Source organism: Onychostoma macrolepis, chromosome 22, assembly GCF_012432095.1.
Source record: "Onychostoma macrolepis isolate SWU-2019 chromosome 22, ASM1243209v1, whole genome shotgun sequence".
In the NCBI taxonomy this organism is placed as follows: Eukaryota; Metazoa; Chordata; class Actinopteri; order Cypriniformes; family Cyprinidae; genus Onychostoma; species Onychostoma macrolepis.
The window spans coordinates 6,313,099-6,341,089 of record NC_081176.1 but is presented as its reverse complement, the minus strand read 5'-3'; the positions used below and the strand labels follow the sequence as shown (position 1 = coordinate 6,341,089).

At 37.0% G+C, this 27,991-nt stretch overlaps 3 protein-coding genes across 4 annotated transcripts in view; 1 reads left to right on the top strand and 2 right to left on the bottom strand.

The window, feature by feature from the left end:
- Positions 1-1,841: 1,841 nt before the first annotated feature.
- LOC131529806 (pre-miRNA 5'-monophosphate methyltransferase) lies at positions 1,842-4,205 on the bottom strand. 2 transcript variants are annotated; one of them, XM_058759713.1, is made up of 3 exons: positions 4,067-4,205; positions 3,704-3,938; positions 1,842-2,755 (listed from the first exon to the last, which is right to left on the bottom strand). In XM_058759713.1, exons 2-3 carry the CDS (start codon positions 3,896-3,898, stop codon positions 2,195-2,197), a joined length of 756 nt encoding a protein of 251 aa, XP_058615696.1. In that variant the 5' UTR covers positions 3,899-3,938; positions 4,067-4,205; the 3' UTR covers positions 1,842-2,194. The 2 variants fall into 2 exon arrangements, with proteins under 2 accessions (XP_058615696.1, XP_058615697.1); XM_058759714.1 differs by having other exon boundaries at positions 3,704-3,900; positions 4,067-4,202.
- LOC131529808 (cytochrome c oxidase assembly protein COX14 homolog) lies at positions 3,780-5,703 on the top strand. Its single transcript, XM_058759717.1, has 3 exons — positions 3,780-3,886; positions 4,155-4,248; positions 5,324-5,703. The coding sequence occupies exons 2-3, from the start codon at positions 4,175-4,177 to the stop codon at positions 5,511-5,513; spliced, it is 264 nt and encodes an 87-aa protein (XP_058615700.1). The 5' UTR covers positions 3,780-3,886; positions 4,155-4,174; the 3' UTR covers positions 5,514-5,703.
- Positions 5,704-6,444: 741 nt separating this feature from the next.
- The window catches only part of cers5 (ceramide synthase 5), a 30,330-nt gene continuing 8,783 nt past the window's right edge, over positions 6,445-27,991 (bottom strand). Inside the window, exons 2-10 of the mRNA XM_058759699.1 lie at positions 22,956-23,061; positions 14,761-14,891; positions 14,038-14,095; positions 13,894-13,944; positions 12,444-12,536; positions 11,685-11,813; positions 10,173-10,279; positions 8,366-8,522; positions 6,445-7,108 (exon numbers count right to left, since the gene is read on the bottom strand). Coding sequence (XP_058615682.1) covers positions 6,950-7,108; positions 8,366-8,522; positions 10,173-10,279; positions 11,685-11,813; positions 12,444-12,536; positions 13,894-13,944; positions 14,038-14,095; positions 14,761-14,891; positions 22,956-23,061 — 991 coding nt within the window. The 3' untranslated portion in view covers positions 6,445-6,949. The remainder of the gene's footprint in view (positions 7,109-8,365; positions 8,523-10,172; positions 10,280-11,684; positions 11,814-12,443; positions 12,537-13,893; positions 13,945-14,037; positions 14,096-14,760; positions 14,892-22,955; positions 23,062-27,991) is intronic.

Sequence of the window (27,991 nt, the reverse complement as noted above, 5' to 3'; positions counted from 1 at the left end):
ATTAAAAATATTGATATATATAATGTAAATTACATGAATATAAATATATACACATGTAAATATTTTCAATATATATATATATATATACTGCATGTGTGTGTATTTATATATACATAATAAATATACACAGCACACAAAAATTGTATGCAAAAAAAATAAAATAATTTTGTATGCGATTAGTCGCGATTAATCGTTTGACAGCACTATTTTGGACATGATGTGTATGCAACATAAGTATCTTGTATACCTGAAACCTGATACACCATCTCAACAAACAGATCTGATTTCACCACTTGAAAAAAATGACAGTGCAGACAGTTCTGAAGACTTAAGATGGAAAACAAATCATAATTGTGTGTGGGTGTGAACAAAGACCTAAAGTAAGATTAGTCAATGTCTGTAAGAACATGAACCATAAAGAAGAAATAAACACTTACCTTCTTCAACAAGAAAGAAATTAGAAGGCCTGAAAAATAACACCAAAGTGAATATATTTTCAGCAGTGCAATTTGAGTATTTCTTCCTGTAAAACCTGTTCAAATGTAACAAAGTAATTGTGTTATCTGGCTACAGGCAAATACACACAAGACAGTCAATGTGCACTCTGTGACAGTAAAACATGATATGATCATATCTTCATATTGTCCTTGATGCTCCCTCTTCTCAATAGCTTGAAGCTACATCAACTCACAAAAACACCAACAACAGCCTTGGGGATCATTTCTGTTTGAGCAATATTTCAACAGAAACGGTTTCAGTTCTACTGTAATCCCAATTATGAGAGTAATTTTTTGAGGAAGACAGGAGCCGTTTACTATGTCTGAAGGGGCTTTATTCAGCGCGTCGTACTTAGTGAGGGTTTAGCATTACCTTGAATCAGACAAACCCCAAATTTAATCAAAATTACATCCTGAAGAAATGTAGGCGATGAAAAGCATCATGGTGGAGCCAGAACATACCTACTTTCATTACCTAAATTGCTCCAAATTACTCGATTAAGCTTAGATAATAAAGGAAATTACATTATTTCTTACCACAAAGCTTCACAATTTCGCAGAAGCAGAGATCTCCTCGTCCAAAACATCTTCGTTTCATGTCCTATTTCTGGTACTTTGACCTCATTTGTTAAAATTTAAGTGTCCAATAAAACGTTATATGAAAATAATTACACATATAAGAAAGCGAGACCGTTAGCGTTAGACCGTTAAATTATTCGTCTGTTAATGTTTGAATTTGACTGAGAGCGCGAGAAGAGTTCTGTGACGTTCATTCTGGAAACGCGCGCCGATTTTATTGTATATAGATTTAAAGGATGCTTTAAATTGATCAAAAGTGACGATAAAGACATTTCTGACATTTCAGATAAATGCTGTTCTTCTGAACTTTCTATTCATCAAAGTAACCAGAAAAAAATTATACTCTGCTGTTTTCAACATAATATTATTATTAATAATAATACTACTACTACATGTTTTGTTTTCTTTGTGTGTGTGTGGGGGGATCATGTGACTGGAGTAATAATGCTAAAAATGCAGCTTTGAAATCACAGGAATAAATTAGGCTACATTTCAAAACACATACAAATAGAAAACAGTTATTTTAAGTAGTAAAAATATTTAAAAAATTAAAAAATAAACGCAGGCTTTGTGAGCAGAATAGACTTCTTTAAAAACATTAAAAATCTTACTGTTCAAAAACATTTGACTGGCAATGTACATATTTGTACTTGTTGCTCATTTGTAAAATAAGCAGTTAAAATACTGTGCATATAAAGCAACTTAAATTCTATTTATATGCAACGCTCTAAAGAAAACAGTAAATACATTAGACATTTGAAACACTGTAGTGGAGTATAGTGTTTATTAAATTACCGTATAATGTTTAGAGCATGTGCTAAAACAAAAAAAGATTATATCCATCTGTCTGCAATAGTTAATTTATAAATATAATCCAGGGGACAAACACATTCTTCTTCTTCTTAATAATACTTACTTGCATCTGTCAAGTAGATATACTGTTACTAAAAACCAGGTAAAATAAAAATAGCAAAGCATACATCACTAGTGCCCTCTTGTGGTCGGTTAATACAATAACAGTCTACCAGACTAGGGTTACAGTCTAGTGTCAGTCCATAGTCCACAGCTGTAGACTGATCTAGACTCATTAAACTTCTGTCTGACTCTTTTGCTCTTAATCATCGTCTTTTAAAGAGCAGAAGACTTCTGTCCCATGTTGTATTACCAAAACTCTGCACCAGCTCCATGCTGCACTGCTTTTCCAAGTGCTCTCTAGCATGCGCCGCCATGTCCCCTCGAATCTCAAGGGTCTTGAAGTGGTCAAAGTCACTGCGCCCCAGTTTGCGTAACCGGCGCGCAGCAGAGCGGTAACACTTCCACGGCTGCGCCTCCAGCAGCAGATACTCACAGAGAGATGCCAGTCTGGAGAGGAGAGACAGAAGCGCTGCGTCTCCGTGATTCAGATGCACCCACATAGTTACCGCAAAACAGGTGCACAGGTGGAAACGGGGACAGCCAAACCTTCCAAAATAGGACTCTAACACTATCCGGCTCTCTGGATCATCTGTGATATCCAGAGGGATAAACTGGATATTCTGAGGAAAGGGGTTGGAGTTTTGCGCCCGAAAGATTAAATCCTGGTCCAGGTCACATCCAAGCAGATACACTTCTCTTTTAGAAAAGTCACTGCCAGGGGCGTCCTCATGCGATAAATGCTTGTACAGAGCAACAGACAAGTCCTGACAAACAAGGGAAATATTAATAAACAATATTTTGGTGATTAAAAACACAATTTTACGAGTTAAACATGATACATTTTCCTTAATTGAAACCAATCAAGTGACATATATATGACAAAATTATATAAGTCTCATAAAGAGCAATTTCTAGACAAAATAATTTACTACTGAGCATAAATCAACTAGAAAAAATTTCCATATGTGACCCTGGACCACAAAACCAGTCTTAAGTGTCAAATTTTCAAAATTGAGATTTATAAATCATCTGAAAGCTGAATAAATAAGCTCTCCATTGATGTATGGTTTGTTAGGATCGGACAATATTTGGCTGAGATACAACTATTTGAAAATCTAGAATCTGACAGTGCAAAAAAAAAAAAAAAAAAAATCAAAATATTGAGAAAATCACCTTTAAAGTTGTCCAAATGAAGTTCTTAGCAATGCATATTACTAATCAAAAATGAAGTTTTGATACATTTACGGTAAGAAATTTACAAAATATCTTCATGTAACATGATCTTTACTTAATATCCTAATGATTTTTGACATAAAAGAAAAATCGATCATTTTGACCCATACAGTGTATTTTTGGCTATTGCTACAAATATACCCCAGCGATTTACGACTGGTTTTGTGGTCCAGGGTCACATATGACTTACATGTCTGGAAACCTGATATTGCTTAAATTAATGACTGAAGTAATTTATTATACTGGTTTTACACCTAATACTTAAAATGGATGCATATGATCGGTTAAGGATTCAGTAATATCTGTCTATTCTTGAAATCTTTGAAATTCTTTTGAGAATCTGAAGGGTAACATTAAGGCAAGTTTGTGTTTACAGATAACCACAGCATACAAAGAAAGAAAAAAAAGATTAATATCTAATAATAAAAAGTATAGTATGATGATTTAAATACTTAATGAGAGGAATCTGTCATTTTTACCCCTGAATTACATCCTACGTCCAGTATTAAAACGAGTTCAGAGCCGAGTCCGATGTTTTCCAGCAGCGTTTCTGGTATCAAACTCAGGCGATTCTCTGGTGGGTTGAAGGTGTAATAATTGATGAAGTTTCCATAAGGAGCAGCTCCTGGATCTTCATTTTCCTCTTCATTCACATGGGGAACGTGAGTCTCCATGTCTGTCCAACAACAAAATAATCCCTGAAGGCGCGCGTTGCTATAAAAAACGAGTTCCTCATTTCAGATCGATTGTACGCATTCATAAATTTAAAAAAAGGCAGCCATTATAAAGTTAAAAGTCAGCCGTTAAACCCAGATATTCGGCTCAGTGCTGTAAAATATTACCTTTCAGATGATGGAGTTTATAAACTCTCAGGAAAATTTACGAGAGAAAAACGTATTTACTACATTTGTCCCTTCTGCTTCGCCATAGAGTTACGAAAGGAACTGCGCATGCGTACAAACCATTTGCCTGACATTGAGAACAGAGCTGCATTTCCTCAAACTTTGAATTGTAATTTAAACAGGTAAGACTCCACATTTGGCTTATTTCATGTAAACGCAGTAATATTAAACGCCTCTAAAACGGTATTTATGTAGAAGAAGCTGACTAAAGCTTGTTTTTTGACTTTTTTTGGTGGAAAACAATCGAATTGTGGTTTAGATCAGGGTTAGCTGAGATGCAAACTCATGCTGATGTGTTGTAAAACCGAAGAGAAATAAAATTAGTATGCACGAATGTTGAATATGATGCCATGTACCATCTGGAGATCTTGAATCTTGATTTTAAATCTAGAGACACAAATCTCCACAATTACAGTTTTCAGACTTTCTTCAGTAAAACTATGGCACATTTTTTTTTTTTTATATTATTCATGATGTTTCAGATAAGATCTTTTCATAATTTAAACCTTTGACATATTGTGTATCCATGCTAACAATTTCTTTGGTCCCCAGAATGTTCTGGGAACGTTAGTTTTGGGTTCTCATGTTGGTTCGAAGAGAGTTTTTAAGGTTTGTTTTTGGTTAGCCAGCCTTTGCAGAACATTCCCAGAACCTTCTTATTTGGTTCCCCCCAAAAATAACCATATGGGAACCGTTCTGTGTTTTCTGAGATGCTACCCAGATAGTACACATGTCTGCAAGATATCTGTTAAAGATCATTTGATCTGGAAAGCATCTTCTGTGTACAAACATCTGACAGACGTCTGTAAGATGTCAGTTTTACATACGTTCTAAATCATAAACATCTTAAAGACATCTAATAAACGTCTATTTGACATCTGATAGGAAATGTTCTATAGACGTCTGTAAGATGTCAGTTTTACATACGTTCTAAATCATAAACATCTTAAAGACATCTAATAAACGTCTATTTGACATCTGATAGGAAATGTTCTATAGACGTCTGTAAGATGTCAGTTTTATCGTTCTAAATCATAAACATCTTAAAGACATCTAATAAACGTCTATTTGACATCTGATAGGAAATGTTCTATAGACGTATTGCAGATGAGCAAACACTCTAAAAAATACGTCTTGCAGATGTAAATGCAGACGTCAAATAGACATCTCTGTAATGTATATGTGCTATCTTCACAGATCCGTCATGCTCAGCGGGAAGCGCATCGCTGATATGGGCTATAAGCTCTTCTCGGGCTCCATGATGCTGTTGACGATGTACGGCGGATACCTGTGCATCATGCGGGCTCAGCGATACATGCTGAAAAGGAAACAGCTGGAGCTGGCGGCAGAGAATGAGAGCGCGGCTTCAGAGACCATTAAAGACTGAAGACACGGGCTGTAAATAATCACTAAACCGGACACTGATCATGTCACACGGGTGGGACAATATGTGGCCCAGGAGATTGACTGCAGAAACCCACCTGCGTTCATGATCCTCGAAGGGTTAATTTGCCTTTTTGTGGAGTTCAGTGAGATCTTATGTGTTGTAATATATTAAATGTTCCTTGTTAAATTTACGATCATGGGCGTTTGTGCATGTAGAGTTCCCACACCTGTTAACAAATGAGTTTACCATGTTTTTCCAGGTGTTTTTAAAGATTACACATGACATTTCAGTGTTGTTATTATTAACTACAACTAAAATTATTACAATTGTTTTTGTTCATTTAAATAAAGCTGAAACAAAACCTAAATATTAGATAAAAAAAAAATAAAAATAAAAATCAGCCAACTGAAAACAAGTTTAGATTGAAGTACTAAAATAATACTATATCTTAAATAGAAATTAAAACTAAATAGAAATGACATTAAAACAAACTGACAAAAGCACATATGATTACTACAACTTAAGATAACGAAAAATATAAAAATAAAAGCAAATTCAAAATATTAATAAACACTATAAAAAAAAGTGTATAAATACAAAATACCAGTAGTTCTCAACTGGTTTTGCTTCAGGATCTAGATATTTAACATTAATTTAATTATTATTGCATTTATCATTTACAATGCTCTTTATGAGCGGAAAATTCCCACTTTTCTGCAGTATAGAAATTTACATTTTTAAAGATTTCCAAATTGACTACAAGACAGAAAACTACACTTAAAATTCAGACATTTCTAGGACGACCATGGGAACCCTAAACTTATTTCATTTTTCATATTTTATTTCTTCACATATTTATTTCATTTAATCCACCCTGAATTCAAGTGGAAGGTAAAACACCTATTAAATCAAAAAGCATCTCATTACAGGATAAAGGCCCAGCTTTCATTTTAATAACCTTATTTGGTTTCCAAACATAAAAAAGCAAAATGAAAAACAGCACAGGAAACAAATTACAAACACATCAGTTACCAAAACAAACAATGAACACAAAAAGAAAAGCAACTGTATATGGAAACTCAAGTACATCTGACCATTAAAATCTGAAGAGAATCTTCTTTCATGACTTCAGTAAAACGAAGCGTTGAAAAGAAACGTCTTCTCAGCTCCCAAGACAAGGAAACGATGGAATGCAAATATCACTAATTTAATCGTTTTTCTCTTTCACAAGCTTCTCGTAGTGGCCATAATGTCATTACTGTCCCATCATCACCGGAATGATGCCCCAAAATCTGTCATTGAGTCTAAAAAGTCCCACAACGGGGCGATTTTGTTGGTGTTTTGGTGTTGGTGTGAGGTACAGGGATGAGGAATAGTCCCGTCACGATATTTCTGGGACATGAGTTCTTTGTGCGCAAGGCCGCGCGGAGGGAGCGTCACCAGTTGTTGTGGTTCTGGCTCCAGGGTTTGGAGCCAAAATGGCCGTTAGTGCCATTTTCTCCTCGGGATGAAGCCGCCTTGAGTCGCTCTTTGGGTGTTGTTTCGGTTTCTTCCTCCGAGCTGCTTTCGATGTCGCTGCGGTCGTCTTTGGACACCTGGAACGACATTTGGGGTATTAGTTGTAGTACTTTTAATGGTCTAATTGTTTAATTATTTTATCAACTTTAATTTGTTTAACAGTTTTTAAAGCAGACCAATCCAATGGTCGATTTTTAATTAAAAGGACCATTTTGGTTCAATACTCTGGTTGGAAAATGTTGTCAGCCTTCCTCTAGAGGGCGCTTGGGTGCTTTAAAAGCAAAATCCTCCACTCAAAGATCTATATGAGTTTGTTTCTTCATCAGATTTGGAGAAATGTAGCATATCACCACTTGCTCTCTGCAGTGAATGGGTGCCGTCAGAATGAGAGTCCAAACAGCTGATAAAAACATCACAAGTAATCCACACCACTCCAGTCCATCAATTAACATCTTGAGAAGACAAAAACTGTGTGTTTGTAAGAAGCAAATCCATCATTAAGAGGTTTTAACTTCAAATTGTTGCTTTTGGCTACAATATGACTACATAATATATAATAACGCTTCCTCCAGTGAAAACGTCCATCTCCTGCTGTCCTCTCACATCAAAAAACAGTTCAGAGCTGTTTTGGACTGTAAACGATGCTTGATCTGCAGATTTCGCTCCTGATTCAGTAGAGCTCACTTTTTCACTGCAGGAAGCATTATTATGGATTATGGAGTCATATTTTAGCCAGAAGAGACAGTTTGAAGTTAAAACCTCTTAATGATGGATTTGCTTCTTACAAACACACAGTTTTTGTCTTCTCAAGATGTTAATTGATGGACTGGAGTGGTGTGGATTACTTGTGATGTTTTTATCAGCTGTTTGCACTCTCATTCTGACGGCACCCATTCACATCCATTGGTGTGCAAGTGACGTAATGCTACATTTCTCCAAATCTGATAAAGAAACAAACTCATCTTGAATGGCCTGAGGCAGAGTAAATGTTCAGCAAAATTGCATTTTTGGAGTAAACTAGTCATTTGAAACACATTTCAAGTTGCTACAAAATGAACCAGGAAATCAAGTAAAGAAAGCAGACTTACAGCCGTAGAGACTGAGAGAGAGGGAAAGACCCTAAAGCGAGCAAGTTTAGCAGAAAGAGCGAAAGAGTTCTATCAGGACAGAAGCTGAAAGATGGGAACAGCCTTCCAGCAGCTAGAGAGGGGAAAGACAAACCAGTTCTGCAGGAGAGAAAGATAAAAAAAAAGAGGAAACGCGTGTAACTACACAACATGAACCTCCTGAACTTGTGGCTCAGAGCGAGCAAATAAAGTCAGGTTTGTGCGCACCTTTCCTCTCATGATGGCTTTGTAGGCTATGCGGGCGATGAGGTAGGACCAGAGGATGTGCAGCACCTGCAGCACCAGCAGCAGAGAGTTGAAGAGCCACCAGGACGGGTACGGCCCGATGATCTCCCAGCTCTCGAAGAGCGTCGTGTTCAGAATCCTGCAACAACAAAACACTTCATCTTATCTAAAAATGTGGGGAGAATTCATTTCACCATTATTTGTAAATTTTACCAGTAAACTGGAGGAAGCATTATTATGGATTATGGAGTCATATTTTGGCCAGAAGCAACGGTTTGAAGTTAAAACATCTCAATGATGGATTTGTTTCTTACAAACATGCAGCGTTTGGCTTCTCAAGATGTGAACTGATGGACTGGTGTGGTGTGGATTACTTGTGATGTTTCTATCAGCTGTTTAGACTTGCATTCTGACGGCACCCATTCACTGCAGAGGATCCATTGGTGAACGAGTGATGCAATGCTACATTTCTCCAAATCTGATGAATAAACAAACTCATCTACGTCTGCATTACTATTTTGTATACTACTGATATTTACTATTTTCTGGCGTAAAATGTGTACCACAAACATTTGTCGTCATATTGTCAGATTTGGAGACAAAATATTAACAATATCTAAATATCAACAATTTGTTTACATCCAAAGTTGCAAATTTAAGTATTCAAGATAACAAAATAGCCACTTCCTGGGAAACTGGCGCAAAGTATCAATAATAAAAATATTGGATATATAATTAATAAAATAATTGACCTCATTTGATAACATAACACAAGTATTCAAATAATCATCATTTACATTAACTTGTTGTTTTGATAAAAAATAAGTAATAGAAAACTATGGCTGCAGACATATGGTTTTCATGATCTGTTGACTTTTTTTTTAATTAAATGAGAAATTAATCATGAAAAATAAATAAAATATATATTTCTATTCATGTTTTGATATTTTACTTTTAACATTTATATTACATAAATCCTTGATAAATCCTCATTAAATTCAATGCAATAATTTACTACTGAATACATTTACTATTTTTTTATTTCATTTCAGATGATTTTCATTTAAATTTCTAAAATGCTGGAGACTTTCAATACTTATTTTAGCATTAATAATATGAATACTAAATTAATGCTATTAATATGCATTTAGTATTAGTATGCAATATTTAGTATAATAGAAAGTGATAAGTAAGCAATAAGAAGCTGTGCTGTATTGTGAATAAGTCACAGCTGAAAGGCGTTGTTAGACACGAGTGACTGCAACCCTTCACTCATTATTCATTACATAAATAATAAACAGTTCATTTTGCTGAACACATGGAACAGTTTTGACACTATATTATTGATTGCTTATGTAGCTAAGGGGGTTGCACAGTGATACACCGAACTGGATGGAACGGTCATAGCTGTTCTTTATCGTGAATAAAACACAGCTGCTGGCCAATCAGAATCGAGGACTGGAACTAACTGTTTAATAAAATAGTATAGAGAATCTTTAAGGCATATAATAGTGATTTCTCTGTGTGACGTCCTGCTGATTGAGTGTCGTATCTGCGGTGGAGTGTCAGTGGATCTGGACTGTGTGTCGGTTCTGTCATCGTGATACCAAAACCCAGACACCGAATCCAGCTTCTCGGGTTTCTCTCTGCAGGAGACCATCAGCGGCTCTCAAATACAGTTAATTGGACTATTAAATGATCGCCTGTGCCTGTGCACACAAACACACATGCACGCACACACACACACACACACACACACACACACACACACACACAGAGTGATACTTACCAGAATGGGAAAATGATCAATCTCGTCCCGAAGAAGATCATACTGAACACCACAAACAAGAAGTCACATAAACGCTGGTATTTGGCATAGTTTGCTAACTTTGCGGCCTATAAGATAAAAAAAAAAAGAAAAGAAATGAATGAATGAATGATTAAATAAAACAAATATTCATAAAAAAAAAAAAAAAAAAGATGCATTTGGAAAAAATACAGTGGGATAGAATTTTATACATCAGTACTTGTTTAAATACAGTTATATAATGTTTTTTTTTTCTTTTCTTGATTTTTAATAAAACATTCACTCGGTGTAGTTTTTGTCAACTAAAACAAACAAACAAAAAATTATATTTAAAATCTTAAAGAAATGTTAAATGAAATAAAACAAATATACACTGTATGTATGTATGTATGTATGTATGTATGTATGTATGTATGTATGTATGTATGTATGTATGTATGTATATATATATATATATAAAACCTTAAACTTATTTCTTGTATTTTATTTTTTTAGGTAAGCTGTTAAGGCGACATTTAAAAATGAAAATTAATTAATTAATTAAAAAACTCAATAGACATAAAAAATAACTAATACAAATGACAAAAACACACAAGAAAATGACTATAACTAAAATTGAAATGACAATGGAAAGTGTGAAAATTCTATTAGTATATTAATGATACTAAAAAGTGCATCAACTGCCATTTAAATGCTAATTTATAAATGGTAATAAAACAATAATAATAATAATATTTGGTATCTATCTATCTATAATACAAATAACTAATAAAAATAAAATGATAAAATATATGTTGATTTACCATTTTATTTGTATTATTTTATTTTATTTTATTGTAATATACTGCATATATATTATACGTTACATTTATAATATTATAAATCTAATGTATAATATATATACGTAAAAGACGAAAAAGGGTTTAAGCATAAAACAATAAGTGTAATACTGCTTTAAATGGTTTTTATAAAGCAGTATTACCTTTATAAAACATCATGTTTGAATTTTTACATAAATATTGTGTTACACTGAATGACGACGTAACATTATTTCAACCAAACTTTGACATTTGACATTATTTGAAACCTTAAAAGTAGACACTTTACTTACATTTAATGTGATTTATATGGACATAAAATCACTTTTGTAAATTCCTTTTGATGCGGACATCTTAACGTCTTTGACCCATATGCAATATATTACAATAATATTATTAGAAAATAATACAGGTAATTTTGAATACATCAGTTTTGTAAATGCTGTTCATAATAAAATATCAAAATACTAGTCATTTTAGGCACAATTTTACTTCAAAATCTAGTTAAATGTCGATTTATAAATCAATAATTCATGTATCATTGAGGAAAAAGGTTAACGCAGGTAATTTCGTATAAAATTACACACTGCTCCTCAGTTCAGTGCTAGTTTATGAATATTGTTCAGAATAATGTGACAGTAAACCCATTGTTACGTCGACCCGCAGGCGCTCTCACCTCCAGCAGGAAGTCCGATGTGTCGTGAACGCACATGACCAAACTCCCCACACGCAACATGTTATTTACATACGAGAAACTGATCAGGCTGATGGTCGCCAGATGATGAATGAACATGATGAGGAAATCCTGCAGGAATACACCAGAAATATGTTAAAAACTACCAGCAGGTCATGAAAATATGATGCAAATTAAACACGAGCGCACAAAAACAATTCAGATTTGTCACTTTTCCCTTCAGCTGCGAACAGTAGCCAAATCCTCCAAAGTGTTTCCGCCGTGTCGAATAAAGAGGAACAACACCTCTCTGTTACGATCGAGTCACTGAAACTTATTATACAAAACTCTGGGCTCATAATGGCCACGGCTGCGGGCCGTATCTTAAACAAATACACGAGCCGCACCCTGAAGACGCTCGCCAAACGCCGGCGTTATGTGTCTTTACGAGCGAGAAACAGAAGCCATGTGCGTCTGACAGCTGCCGAGCTCATTCTTGAGTAGTTTAAGGCCTTTTCCTTCTCTAACACACCCATCTGGAGAAGTTTCTATCTGTAGCACATGACAGAGCTGCCGAGAACAGTGCTTTGTGAAGTATGTAAAACAGCAGTATTTTGACCTTAAGAGTTGATATGTATAAAAAAACTACTTTGAATATGTCTGTCTGGTGTGGTGGGAAGTTGAGAGAGGAGAGAAGCGAATTAAATCATGGATTAAACACAATAGAAATAAATGGATGGTGTTTGATTCAGAAAGGCTCACCTTTCTTTTGATGTCTGTGAACTGTGAGAACATGAGCGACCAGTAGAAGGCCAGTTCTGATATATAATAATAATACAGGCCTGAGGTCAGCACCTATGGGACACACACACACACACACAGATTACAGAGCAGAAACTACATCTGAGGAAACGCCAATGTGATAAATAAAATAATGAAATTAAATAAAGAAAATTATAAATTACCATAAAATGGGAAAGTAAAACAATTGTGAACAGTTGAGGGGTTTTCATTTTTATCCTAATAAATAAATACATACATGTTTAAAAATGTGCATAAAATTAAAAATGTGAAATCAATTGTAGGATCATTAAGATTTTTTTATTTAGGCAAGTTGCTCAGCTAACAATTTTTGTTTAGTTCAAGCTGAAGTATTAAATTGACTAAAACAAAAACTGAAACAAATATTAATTAATAAAAAAATAATACAAGGAAATAGACATAAACAAGAACTAATAAAAATGGCAAAACACACAACAAATTACTAGAACTAAAATTAAAATGACAACAGAAAATAAACCCAAATATTGATAATATGATTAATAAATAATAATACTAAATACTAGTATATTAATGATACTAAAATAACACCATCAACTGTCATTTAAGAACATTTACTGTCAGAAAAAAAAAAAAGAGTGGGATCATTGGGATTTATTATTTTATTTTATTCATGACAGTGCATTTACTCCATAAATATAAAATAAAATAATTTTATTTAATGCATGAAGTGACAGACATTTTAAGATCTTTAAGATTTTTTTTTTGCGATGTGAAATTCTTTCATGACAACTAAGCACATGAATAATCCTTATTATTATTAATAATACATTTGAATAATAATACATTTTATTTATAATGCGCTTTTCTAATATCCAAAGCGTTATAAAGTATTATACATAAAAAAAAAAAAATTCTTGCATTCTCCATTTGCAATCATTTATGTACTTAATAGATATTTAATTATGCTTAAGATGACAATTACAAATACTACCATGAAATAAAACACTTCAATCATTACATTAATGTAATATCAAATTTAAGGTATATATATATATATATATATATATATATATATATATATATATATATATATATATATATATATATATATATATATATATATATATATATATATATATATATATTTTCTTTCATAATAATATTTTTTTACATTACATTGAGTTGAAAATGTAGGTAACTCATGGAAATAATGTCACAAACCTTTTCTTTATGCAACATATAATTGATTTTTTTTTTTTTCCATTTTTGATTTCAGAAAAGCACATGTTCTTTGCAGGTTTCTTTTGTACACTCTTATATTGTGGACTGTTCACACAAATGAAACATAACGGGCAAAAGATTCCTGAAAATGTCAAAGTTAAGGTTCATTTGAACCCACATCAGAAAATGGCAACATTTTAAGCGTTACCTGATAAGGGTAATTATACCAGCAGTGTCTCGTATCCCACATCCAGGGAGACTAGAAAACACACACACAAATTTAAAAAAATTACATAAATGGCCCAAACAGTGATATCTGTCTGTAATTCCACATCTTTCAGTTGTAACTCACCTGCCACAGGAAACGGATCCCATATATATATATACACAGATAGAATGTAAACCTCCACCTGCAGAGAAAACAAATGACAGAAACTCAAACACACGGCTGCATAGGAGACAAAACCACAGTGTACAGAAATCAGAGAGGAAACACTGAACACAATCCAATCACGTGTTGGGAAACATGGCAGCCAGAGGCCTGATTTCACTGCTGAATCACAGAGAATGAGGGCGGATCTTTTGTTTGACAACAGATGAATCTGATATGACTAAATCAGGAAAGACCCCACATGGCTCTGTTTCCAAAATATATGATGGTAAATGTGTAATCATTTCCCATGTGAAGCACAACAACCTGTTCCTCCAACATCAACATGCATATTTTCACGGCCAATCTAGAGTACTTCCAGTGATTGACAGGAAAACCGACCAATGGAGGAAGAGACTCTGCCCACCTCCCACTGTTTCATTGGCAATGGAAAGTATTTTTTTGAAATTTCAAAACATTCCTCAATAAATATTTCTAACGAACCAAACCAACTATCTCTAAGACGAATTATTAGCTTGTTTACTAATACTTGAATAGCTTATACTAGACAAATGATGTAATCCAAATATCGATTATAATTTCCTCATCATTTTCCATAAATATGGTATAAAATGAAAATTTGAGATTCTGGGTGGCATATTTAAATTAATTTCTACATGCTAATGCAAAAGCATTAAAACATACATGCTCTCGCAAAACTTGGTTCTTGTGCTGGGTTTGTCCTGGTTCCGCCGGTGCCGAAACCATCGCTGGACCTTCCGCACATCCCAGTCCAGCTGCTTAGACAGACCCTCTAAGTGCCTCGAGTCTGGGGACTGGAATAAACAAGAAACATTGTGAGTAAATGTAATCATATCTTAAATTATCCTTCATTGTTTTATGGAATTATAAAAAGTTACGAATAAATTCTTGCTAGCATTTTATTTATTTGTCCTATACAATTCAATTCAAGTTTACTTGTATAGCGCTTTTCACGATACAAATCGTTTTTTTTACAAAAAATTAAAGGTTTCTACAATATATTATATGTCAAGTTGACGTACATATGGCAGAAGTGTATGGTAAAATCAGTTATTGACGTAATCAAACAGACGATGAACATTAACACTATACACACACGTAATTAATATTTTCAAATTTTTTGCATAATTTGACAATTTAAGCTAAACTGGAAATGACAATTATTTTTTCATAAAATTAGTAATAACTAAATTTTTTGGAGAAAAGGGGCGGATTTGGGAAAGGTCCTCGAGTTGGGATTCGAACTCGGGACGCCTGTAGAGCAACGGCACTTATGTTGTCACGCTACCCACAAGGTTATCGGCACCGAGAATAACTCAAAATTTACATCTTAATTTTACTTTGTTTTCTTCACGTCTTGTATCGCAAGACCTTCAGGTAACACTTTTGTACACTAATAAATTAACTAAATGTTATTGTGAGACAACGGGTCTTTGCAGGCCCGTCGTCAGGCGAAAGGGTTCACCCAACCCAAAAAAGTTGACAAAAAATATAAAAATTTCCCCAAAACAAAATGATGGCAATACTCGCAGAGATGTTAAGTGAAAAAAAATGACGATTTATTTACAGTGCTTGAGAGGTGAAACAATCCCAGTATAAAAATGACCAAAGCTATATACAAAGTAACAAAGAAAACACTGTACAAAAGAACAAAACAAACGGATAAATGTGTACATATACACGCAAACTTTGAAATTGCTCACGGCACCACAGTTGCACGCCGCCGCCAGGTAAACTGACAACCTACCCTGGTTTGGGGCTCCCTTTATAACTCAAGCCCGCCCCTCGGATTAAACCAGGTTGAGGTAAGTATAAAAAGGTAAGTATGTACATATTTACAATAACACACAAATATACATAACTATAACATTCACTGCATGTTTTCAGATGTTAAATAAAAGAATATATACAAAAATAACAGAAATAAACAGATTGCAACAACAACGCAACATTTCCTACTTCCCCTTTAAGACAAACAATGGACGAGTCGGCTTCCGGTTGCTTCACACCAGCGCCACAAACTCTGGCACTACATAGCCAGGCCACTGGGTGGCGCTCAGGTTAAGCCGGCCGATAGAAGGAGAGCAACGCGAAGACCGACTACACAGACACAAACAAACACTGAACACAGGTAAGTTTACAACACAAAACAAAACCAAAAGAAAACGAAAAATAACTCCAAAATATATGTATGTGTGTGTGTGGTTATGCGCAGCGTGGATCACTGTCGGGGATGGAGATGGAGTGGATATGTTTGCGTGTATGTGAAACCAGTATGCTAATGGCGTGCGTGTGCACCCACATCGCCTCAGCAGGGAATTACAGAGGAGGAGTGAGGTAAGATGCAGTGTGTGTGCTGCGCTAACCGACAGGGACAGGTCACTTTGTCACATCACCTCCCCTCTCCAGGCCGCGAACTGACCGGGTACCGAGACAGGTAGTCGGCTATCTTGTTCTGGGGCCCAGGTCGATGTCGAACTTTGAATTGGTATGGTTGCAGGAGAGATACCATCTGGTCACACGAGTTGTGATCCTTCATTGTGTGGATCCATGTCAAGGCTCTGTGATCTGTTTCAAGGATAAACTCCCTTCCCAACAAGTAGTACCTGAGGCTCTCCAATGCCCACTTGATCGCCAGGCCTTCCTTCTCCACTGTGGAGTATCGAGTCTCTCTTGGCAGCAACTTCCTGCTCAGGTAAGCAATGGGCCTTTCTTCACCCGCATCTCCCTGGACCAGGACTGCTCCAATCCCCACAGCAGAAGCGTCCACCTGCACAACAAACTCCTTAGTGAAGTCTGGACTCTTGAGGACTGGGCATGAACACATCTGTTTCCTTAAGATGTTAAAGGCTGAATCACACTCCTCAGTCCAGGTAATGGGGTTCTTCACATTTTTGCAGAGCATGTTGGTTAGTGGGACAGCAGTAGTGGAGAAGTTGGGAATGAAACGTCGATACCATCCCACCAGCCCCAGGAAAGACCGGACCTCTTTCTTAGTTCTCGGTCTTGGACTACGTCGAACAGCTTCTACCTTGTCCACTTGAGGCCTCAGCTCCCCATTTCCTAGGTGGTATCCAAGGTAGTTAGTCTCTGACTTTGCCCACTCGCATTTAGCCACGTTTAAGGTCAGGCCAGCCTCTTGAATCTTACTCAGGGTCTTTTCAAGGTGCAGAAGATGGTCTTCCCAAGTCATACTGTATATGACGACGTCATCCAGATAAGCGGCTGACCATTCTTCACAGCCTCTGAGGACTTGGTCCATCAGACGTTGAAACGTTGCGGGTGCCCCATGCAACCCGAACGGTAACACAGTAAAATGAAATAGCCCCAGTGGGGTCCGGAATGCCGTGTAGGGTCTGGACGCCTCCTCCAGGGGAACTTGCCAATACCCTTTGCAAAGATCCAAGGTGGTGATGTATTTGGCTTGGCCAATCCTCTCCAGAAGATCATCGATGCGTGGCATAGGGTAAGCATCAAATCTTGACTGGGCATTCAGTTTTCGAAAGTCAATGCAGATGCGCAAGGTGTTGTCTTTCTTCGGGACGATAACAATTGGGCTACTCCACTCACTCTTGGAGGGTTCAATAACTCCCAACTCCAGCATCGTCTCGATCTCTGCCTTCAGGGGTGCCACCAGCCTTTCAGGTACTCTGTACGGCCGCTGTCGGGAAGGTGTTGGATCAAGAAGGTGGATTTGATGTTGTACCCGGTTGGTCCGCCCAGGCCTCTGACGAAACAACGAAGGGTACTGGTCCAGAAGGTGGTGCAGCTCAGCTTGTTTGGACTCTTCCAGATGAAGCAGATCAACACCTGCTGGCTGTGCTGTCTCTCTCACCGTCGGCTCTGGTTGTTCGTCCTCCTGATCCCCTTCCACTTCCCGAATTAGCAGCGATGTTTCAGGTTTGCTGGGTGGCTCTTTCCACTCCTTCAGCAGATTAATGTGGTAAGTCTGTGTTGCCTTGCCTTTGTCAGGGTGATGAATTTCATATGTCACTGGTCCCATCTTGCGAACAACTGTGTAGGGTCCTTGCCATTTCATCAACAGTTTGTTCGATGAGGTAGGAAGCAATAACAGTACCTTTTTTCCAGGCTCCAGCTCTCGGGTTCTGGCGTGCTGGTCATACCATTTCTTTTGAGCTTTTTGGGCCTGTCGGAGGTTTTCTTGGGCCATCTCCCTGTAGCACTCCAGGCGGTCTCTCATTTCAAGGACGTACTGGACAATGCCCTTCTCCGACTTCGCCGTCTCATCCGGCAAGTGGCCTCCCAGCTCTTCCGCAGGAGATCCAGCGGCCCTTGGACCCGCCATCCATACAGGAGCTCAAATGGAGAAAAGCCTGTTGATGCTTGTGGTACCTCCCTATAGGCGAACAGCAAGAATGGTAGCCACTTGTCCCAGTCCCTTCCAGTGTCAGAGACGAACTTGCGGAGCATGTTCTTGAGCGTCTGGTTAAAACGCTCCACCAGTCCATCAGTCTGGGGATGGTATGGGCTGGTCTTAATCGCGGTGATGCCTAGCTGTCGATGCAGTAGCTTCATCAGCCGTGACGTGAAATTGGTCCCTTGGTCTGTGAGGATTTCATCTGGTATCCCCACTCTGGAGAACAGCTGGATGAGGGCATTGATGATCTTGGGCGTAGTGATGGAACGAAGAGGGAAAGCCTCAGGATACCTTGTCGCATAATCACTGATGACCAGGATATATTGGTGACCTGCACTGCTCCGTTCCAGAGGTCCCACAATGTCCATGGCGATACGCTGAAAAGGGACAGAGATCACAGGAAGAGGTAGTAAAGGTGCCCTATCCTGTCGGCGCACAGCACTGGTTTTTTGGCATGTGGGGCAAGTGGTGCAGTAAGTCTGTACATCAGTGTACATGGAGGGCCAAACAAATCGTGAGCTTATGCGAGTGTATGTTTTCTGGAGTGCCATATGCCCTGCCCATGGAATACTGTGTGCTAAGTGTAAAACAATGGGACGACAACATGTAGGGACAACCAAACGGGTGAATTCAGGGGTTTGCATGTACAATACATCATTTATGATAACATATTTTTCCCCACACATGTCAGCTGGTTTTTCCCCAAACACTTTAGCAAACAGTGGTTTCAATGACTCATCAGCTTTTTGCAGTTCTGCAATGTTTTCTGGGACCTTCCAGCCATGAACTTCAAGACCCTCAATTTGGATCTCAGGGGCTGGGGTACCAAGACCTTTATCTAGTTGTCGTTGACGATGTGTCTTTCTGGGGCCCTTAGTCCCACCTTGCAACAGACTATGGTGTAAGTCGGGCAATGGCTGCAGACCTGTTTTTACCTGGGCTCGTGTTACAACCGGACAAGCAACATCAGCATGGCCAGAAGTGGTTACAAAGTTTCTGGTAGAATGCAAAAGTTCAGTAAGTACTGGTAAATCTCTTCCCAAAATCATGTCAGCAGGTAAATCATCAACAACAGCCACATTCAACAAATACGTTTGGTCTTGTACACACATTAACTTCAGTTTGAGGGTACTGCTTTACATCCCCATGAACACATTGTACATCGACCAGATTAGCAAATGGAACATGTGACATGTGACTTCTTTTGAGCAAAGATAAAGAGCTACCAGTGTCCAACAAAGCATTCAAACATTGTCCATTTACAGTCACTTGAACATATTGTGTCTTGCATGTATTGTTCATATCAATGTCCTCCTCTCTTGGGACATAGCAAAACCCAGTCAGTTTAGATTTACGAACCGGACACACTGTTGCCTTGTGACCCGGTTGTTGACAGTAATAACAAACAAGTCTTTTCTCTGGAACTACTTTCTGTGCATGAGCAATTTTTGAATCAACATGAGGTTCATCAGAGCCACTGGGAAAGCTTTTAAAGTTACCTTTCGTGGGTTGAGAGCGCTGACTACCACGGTGAGCGTTGATGTACTGCTGAGCCAGTTTAGCAGCATCAAGTCCAGTTGTTGGCTCATGTTCCTTCACCCACACTCGAATCTCGTAGGGAAGAACACGGAGTAACTGTTCCAGGACGATTGTCTCACAGATCTCCTCCTTTGTATGCCGCTCAGGCTTCACCCAACGACAGTACAAGTTCCGCAGCCGATTATAAGTTTCAGTTGGTGACTCTCCAGCTGGAATAGAACCTGCACGGAACCGCTGACGGTAGGTCTCTGGAGAGATGTTGAACTTTTCCAAGAGCGCCTCCTTCAGGTCAGCGTAGATCTCTGCTCTGTCCTCATCCATAGCTAAGTATGCCTCCAGCGCCTGCCCGGTTAACAGTGGAACAAGGCGATAACTCCACTCGTCCTCTGGCCACCTCCAGGTTCTAGCCAGGCGTTCAAGCGATGCAAGAAGTTCTCTATGTCCTCCCCTGCTGGAAGACTGGCAACTTCGCTCGGTTCGCAGCGCCGGCTGGCTGCTGGACCCCATGTTGGTTGGTGAGTCTCGGTCTCTCTGGTAAGCTGTACTTCTGCGCTGAGCTGGCGTTGGGAGCTCCATCCGTAGGCTCTCAACATCACTCGACCTCTCAGCTGGACGGACAGCTTGCAGAATCGACTCGTAGACTCTTTAGCTCCAGAAGATAACGCTGCTCTCTGCTCTTGAGCTCAGGAAATCACGCATCACAGCATACATCCCCTCCAGATGATGCAGCAGGAGAGACGGGTCTGACTTGAGGTGACGTGGACTTGGGACGAACGGATGGGAAATCCCCCTCTCTCTCATCCTCTGTAGAGTCGACAGAGTCCCAGGCCACATCCTTCTCAGCCACAGCTTTGGACTGGGAGCGAAGCCCCACTCTAGGCTTCCTGCCTCTTGTCACAGTCTTGCGAGTAGCCATCCCACTTCTGACACCAAATGTGAAACAACGGGTCTTCGCAGGCCCGTCGTCAGGCGAAAGGGTTCACCCAACCCAAAAAAGTTGACAAAAAATATAAAAATTTCCCCAAAACAAAATGATGGCAATACTCGCAGAGATGTTAAGTGAAAAAAAATGACGATTTATTTACAGTGCTTGAGAGGTGAAACAATCCCAGTATAAAAATGACCAAAGCTATATACAAAGTAACAAAGAAAACACTGTACAAAAGAACAAAACAAACGGATAAATGTGTACATATACACACGCAAACTTTGAAATTGCTCACGGCACCACAGTTGCACGCTCGCTCGCCAGGTAAACTGACAACCTACCCTGGTTTGGGGCTCCCTTTTATAACTCAAGCCCGGCCCCCTCGGATTAAACCAGGTTGAGGTAAGTATAAAAAGGTAAGTATGTACATATTTACAATAACACACAAATATACATAACTATAACATTCACTGCATGTTTTCAGATGTTAAATAAAAGAATATATACAAAAATAACAGAAATAAACAGATTGCAACAACAACGCAACATTTCCTACTTCCCCTTTAAGACAAACAATGGACGAGTCGGCTTCCGGTTGCTTCACACCAGCGCCACAAACTCTGGCACTACATAGCCAGGCCACTGGGTGGCGCTCAGGTTAGCCGGCCGATAGAAGGAGAGCAACGCGAAAGACCGACTACACAGACACAAACAAACACTGAACACAGGTAAGTTTACAACACAAAACAAAACCAAAAGAAAACGAAAAATAACTCCAAAATATATGTATGTGTGTGTGTGGTTATGCGCAGCGTGGATCACTGTCGGGGATGGAGATGGAGTGGATATGTTTGCGTGTATGTGAAACCAGTATGCTAATGGCGCGCGTGTGCACCCACATCGCCTCAGCAGGGAATTACAGAGGAGGAGTGAGGTAAGATGCAGTGTGTATGTGCTGCGCTAACCGACAGGGACAGGTCACTTTGTCACAGTTATAAAGTAAAGAATTGTTGTTGTGAAAATTGTTACAGGCATAATTTGTGTTAAAATGTATGTAAATCACACAATAAACACTGAAATAGTACATTTATTTCACTTTTTCTTTTTCTTTATGATGGTTTTAAATTGAAATGATATATTTCTTATAGATTTTTACATTGTAAGCTTTAAAGTTCGAGTAGAAGACAAAAGTAAAATTCTAGTTTTCATAAAAAATTAAAATAAACTCGGGAACAAATTGCCTAAAGTTAATGTAAAAATTTACCCAATAAGTAATGAATTAGTTGCATTTATTTTACTTTTTCTTTTTGATAGTTTTAACTATCATTTACTCCATTTACTATGGATTTTTACACTGTACACTTTAAAGTCTGGGACAAAAGTGTGCAAATTCTAGTTTTCCAAAAAAAAAAAAAAATCAAACCCTGGAACATAAATAAACCAAAAGTATATAAATTCACTTTTCATTAAAATCAAACCCTGGAACATAAATTGCCTGAAATTAATACGTGCAAAAAAGACCTACAGAATAACCAACAAAGCAACAAATGAAAAATGAGACCGCAAATTGACAGCTTTCTTCCAAAAGTTATCTGTTCAGATCTCCACCCACAACACCAGCTTCAGAGCTGATAATAACGTTTTACAGCAGCTTGACAAAATGGCTCTTTGAAGTCACTGGTGATTGTAAAGACAAAGTTTCAACTCTATTCATCTGTCTGCTAATGTTAAACCTGCCTGAGGTGTATTTATTGTCGGTTTCAAGACTAAAGTTGACGATATCTCTCTGATGGCCTCATAAAACACACAGTGACAGCAGAGAGGCAACAGGTTCATAAAAGAGAAGAACCAGGACTGGAAAAAAAAAAAATGGTATTGAGAAATGTTTTGATTGTATTTTAATCTTATTTCACCAGTTTACTTCACACTGAGCATCAGTTTTGGTCAAGGACTCTTTCTCTCTCTCTCACAGCTTATCATGGCATTATTTTCCATTACGCTGTTTCAGCATACCTTTGTGATGGATGTAAACACTTTCTCCAGGACGGCGTTGGGCTGAGCTCTCCGACTCAACTCCGTCTGGATCTGAAGGATGGAGGCACATGGACCCGCGATATACCTGCAGGAGGAACACAGAGATACATCAAAATCTCATCCTGCGCTATCAAGACCGAATTCAAGCGATTTACATGCCGGACGTACTAATCTAGATCTGAAGTGTTTTACATTAAACTGATTTAATGATGTTGGCTTCTGAGACTAAATTTTAAATAGTAGTTTTCAAGTTACAAGCACTAAATATCATGCTGTTCTGAAATGTTAAAACATACAAATGGTGTGAGCACAGCAAATACTTGCATCACGTTACTCACTCTAGATTACTCACTGTTGTTTTTCACGTCGCTTGAGTGGATAAAAACATAAAAACAATATTAATAGTATTTTAATTTTTTTTAGATGCAATCGGACGTGTCAATAAGCTGTTCTCTGATTGGCTTGTGCAACAAAGCATCATGCACATTTTCTGTTCAAGTTGAAATTTTTCGTCTTGCACGGAAAAGACACAATTGAGGCGAATGTCACGCACATGCAGCAAACACATTGCCCAATTCACGTCATTCGCATTTCCCGGCATGAATTTATGTCTATTTGTGTCTGACTTTGCATAAAATCTACTCTCACTTAAATAAAACAATAAATCAAAATGAAATCGCAATCGCGATTAGGCAAAAGTCGCGATTGTCATGCACATCTCGTCAGTGAAGCACGGTTCTGTGATCAGTAGTAAATGCTAAAACATGTTAGCAACATGCTAAAACATACTAACAATGTGCTAAAATCATGCTAGGAACATATTAAACATGTTAATAATGTGTTAAATCATGTTAGCAAAGTGGTAAGTCACGCTTGCAACATGGTAAAGCAGGCCAAAGAGTGTTAAGACATGATAGCAACATACTAATTCATTAAAACAAAGTGTTAAAATATGTAAGCAACATGCTAAAACATGCTAGCAAGTGCTAAAACATGCTAGCAAGTGCTAAAAACATGCTAGCAAGTGTTAAAACATGGTAGCAACATGATAATTAGATTTAACAACATGCTAAAATGTTATCAGCATGTGCATGTTAGCAGCATCATGGTAGCAACTTCCTTAAATATGTGAACAATGTGCTAGAACACGTTAATAATATTTTACTGACTTCAAGTGAAATCTTTAAACTTCAAGCTTTTCAAAGTAATTTCAAACCTTCACACAAGGCTTTGTCAAGCTAACATCAATGTTTGTTTACAGACTTTACTCATCTAGTTTTAATCTCCTGTTCAACAACTCAAACACAAATCTTGATTTAATGAAAATTAACATGATCAAACAACATTTTACTATGTACATTTCGAAATCCAGTTCTAGTAGTAGGCACACAATAGATATACTGTATAATAGCAAGGTGCTAATAACGGACAACAACAACATCCCGAAACTTAGTTAAAAGGGGTTAAATTAGTGATTTAAGGTGGTAGTTTAGGAGCTAGTTTATCTAGTTGGCTCTTAAATAGCATAATTTCAGACGTATTACAAAAAGCCATTGATTTGACTCATGCAAAACCCAGCTACATTCCTAAAACTCCAACGAATGCAAAACAAATCAGTCTGACTCCATGATTAATGAACGCCAGAAGCTGCTGACGAATCTTAAGGACGGGAACATTTGAGTGGGACACTTTAGCTGCATTAAATCTATAAACAAATTAACAAACGAGCACTGGTGGTGGGTGATGGAAATCTATTTGCAAGTCCTGATCCCAAACATCTCACATCGTCAGGTCAGGTATATCTCACACCATAAAGAAATCAAATTACAATCAAATACATCCACGTCTGTTCACAAAAGTAAATAAATGGAAATCTAGGGCCTTCATGTCATTGTACAACACAGTCAGGACTTGGTTTTCTAAGAAGATGTTTTGTGTCTGTGAAGTAACTATCATGTGTGTTTTAACCATTTATAGACTGATTTCTTTGAAAACTTTGAATACACTGCATTGTTTTCAACAATGATTCAACCAATGATGTGTGTTTTAGGTGGGAAATCTGTCTAGCCAGCCAATGACTGTTGGCAAATATGGAAAGACTAGTGGCACAGAAATTGTACACTTTAACAGAAAAAAGGTTTTAGTAAAACATATGTAGGAAGTATTCTATTTATTGTTAATTTGGTGAAATAAAATAGTTGTAGAATAATTCATTTATGTAAAAAGTAAAGCACTGTTGATAAACATGCATTACTTTATTTTTACATTGAATATGTTGAATCTACTGTGCAACAATGGATATTTGATCAGAAAGATGCATTCTGAAAATAAATAGATATACAGGAAAAAAAAAAAAAAGATCAAAATAAATAATAAAAATATATTAAAATTAATAAAAAATACAAACTCTTTCAAACACTAGCAGAAACCCAATGGAATTTCTTTCATTATATTCCCAAGAAACAGTTAATATGCTATATGATGAATAAAATAAATAAAATGATTCAAATAAATAATAAAATAAAAAAGTGCATAAAATGAAAAAGTGATAAAAATAATGAATTATTAGCATTATCTGTGACAAATTTGGAAAATTACACACAAGTTTCTGTAGTTCAGTTTTTTTAATTGCATGAAACTGCTTCATTACATTATTTTCCAAACACTTGATCCTCCATCATTACTTAAATGCAAGTTTTAGCAATATTTATGTTTAGGAAAACATCTCCGTTTACTGCTTTTTTATTGTTAATTTGAAGAATTAAATTAATAAATATTGTCGTGTTCGTCATTGGTCATTTATATTTCAGATATTTGATGTTTTACATTTTACACTGACTGTTTTGAATCTACATTGCAACAATGGCTATTGGCTATTTGGTCAAAAAGACAAAACTAAATACAGAAATACAGGCAAAAACGAAAAATACAAACTTTTTCAAACACACAAATCATTCCTCATGCTGAATATTTACACAAGTCTTCATAAGAACAAAAACACCAGTTAATTGTGGTCAAAGTTCTTAATATTAAACTCACTCCACATCTCTCAAACAATAAAACCGGACAAGAGAGCAGTTTAATAAACACACCGCTCCGTAATGACCCTACATGCTCACTGGCCGTTTTAGCAATGTGTTGACAATGGTTGTTTTGAGCAGTTCATTAACCCAGAATTGGCACACGTGGGTGAACTATGTCTCCAGGTCCGTTAAACTGCGCCGCCTGCCCACAAATACTACATGCTGCACTGTGGAATTTGACACCCGCCATAAAAAGCAAACAATGCGTTTTAATTATAACAGGGCGGAAAGACATTTTGAGTGTCTCAGGATGAAGTTAAGCGTCTTTGCAGTGCACCAGATCGGAGTTGTGTAAACAGTGACGTTCCCTGATTGACACATTTACAATATTCCGTTTACGACGACAGGGTCAAAGTGACAGTCGTGTCCAAACTAAACATTAGCCCACTGATTAGAGACCACGCTAAAATCTCAGCTAGTTCAACAGTAAACAGACGTTTTGAACAATACAGTCTCGGTTAATCTGCAAATGCCAGTCTCAGCAAAATACTCAAGCATTAAAGCTGCCCCGGCCAGACTTGGCCGGTTGCATCACATGACCGTCTGTGTTTTGTTTCAGGCCGGTGGGCTGCACTGGTGGGGGGCGTCTGAAGACACAAACCGTCGGCTCCAAGAAAGAAGACTCCACGTGGGACGAGGGCTTTTCCTACTCTGAGACAATAGAAGGCCTTGTCACCGCACACACGTGATCTTTTGTTGGGTATGAAACCGGATCTATGTGCATAAAATGATGTTCCTCAGTCTCATTTTGCATTACAAATATTAAAATACATTTATTTGAGAAGGGAGATTACTTATATGACATGATCAAACTTAAGCGTAAACTTGGTGCTTTATTTATTGCCTTTTTTCCTCATCACACATTTTAGTAATCATCGTAAAATAGTTATTTGCAAACTTAAAAACTATTTTTAAATCAGACAAAGCGTTACCATGGAAATGGTACTTTAAAATCTTTTATCAGACTCCTCCCCCTAATGGGCAGTGTGAAGTGTCATATTACAAAATTTACTACAATATTTTAAAATGACAAAATACATACCGTTGGAAAGGTCTGAGTCTCAAGATTCCATATTTGGTGGCTATTTTGTGATAGACGTAATGGCTATTTTTGGTATAATACCAAAATAAAATCTCACAGAAACGTCATTATTATTATTTTTTTTTTTTTTTAAATATCAACTTCAAATTTGGAACATAACTTATTTAGACCTATAGCTTTGATTTTACAGCAATTTTTTAGACTCTCAAATATTTGGTAAAATAATTATTTTATATAAAATAAAAACATTTAGCAAATTCAAAGCAAGAAAAAAAATATCGGTCAGTGAGAAACTTGTTTTTGCAAATTTAAATTACACCAAAACTAGAGTTTTAACCAATAAAGTTTATACAATTTAGTTTTTTTTTTTTAAGTCTTAGTAAAATATTTGCTGTAAGCAAATGTCTGTCAGTAATGTTAGAAAATAATTTTCTTTTACCTTCATATTAAGTTTATTTTTCTCCACGCACTGAAAGATATTTTGTTTTAAGCAATTTTACCTAATTTTCATTAATTCTATTTTTTTTTTTTTTTTTTTTTAATAAAAGACGACATTCTTAGGTAATTTTGTGTCTCAAATGTATCTTGATTTCATTTATATATTTGTACTGGAAAAACAAAGCAATACTGAGGAAGAACCTCACTTCTTTATATGAGCTATGAAAGGGAAGTAGAGTATTTCAGTGCTGGTTTGAATGAAATCACAAGGTTTTGAAGACCTTTTGAAACAATGACGACACAAAACTGTGTAATAACAGGCAACAGCACTGGACTTCTGATTCAATGTTAAACAGGATGAAGTGTGGCAACAGCTCAGGGTCAAAAGCTGAATGCTTGATTCATGCGGATTACATCACTGCCGTCACACACATCATTTCTGGCACAGATTT

Excerpts from the sequence above, each read along its gene's own strand:
- LOC131529806 (XM_058759713.1), bottom strand. The coding sequence starts at position 3,898 with ATGGAGACTCACGTTCCCCATGTGAATGAAGAGGAAAATGAAGATCCA. Across the intron at positions 2,756-3,703 it reads ACGTAGGATGTAATTCAGGG|GACTTGTCTGTTGCTCTGTA; the intron begins GTAAAAATGACA and ends CTTGTTTGTCAG.
- LOC131529808 (XM_058759717.1), top strand. The coding sequence starts at position 4,175 with ATGCGTACAAACCATTTGCCTGACATTGAGAACAGAGCTGCATTTCCT. Across the intron at positions 4,249-5,323 it reads TTGAATTGTAATTTAAACAG|ATCCGTCATGCTCAGCGGGA; the intron begins GTAAGACTCCAC and ends CTATCTTCACAG.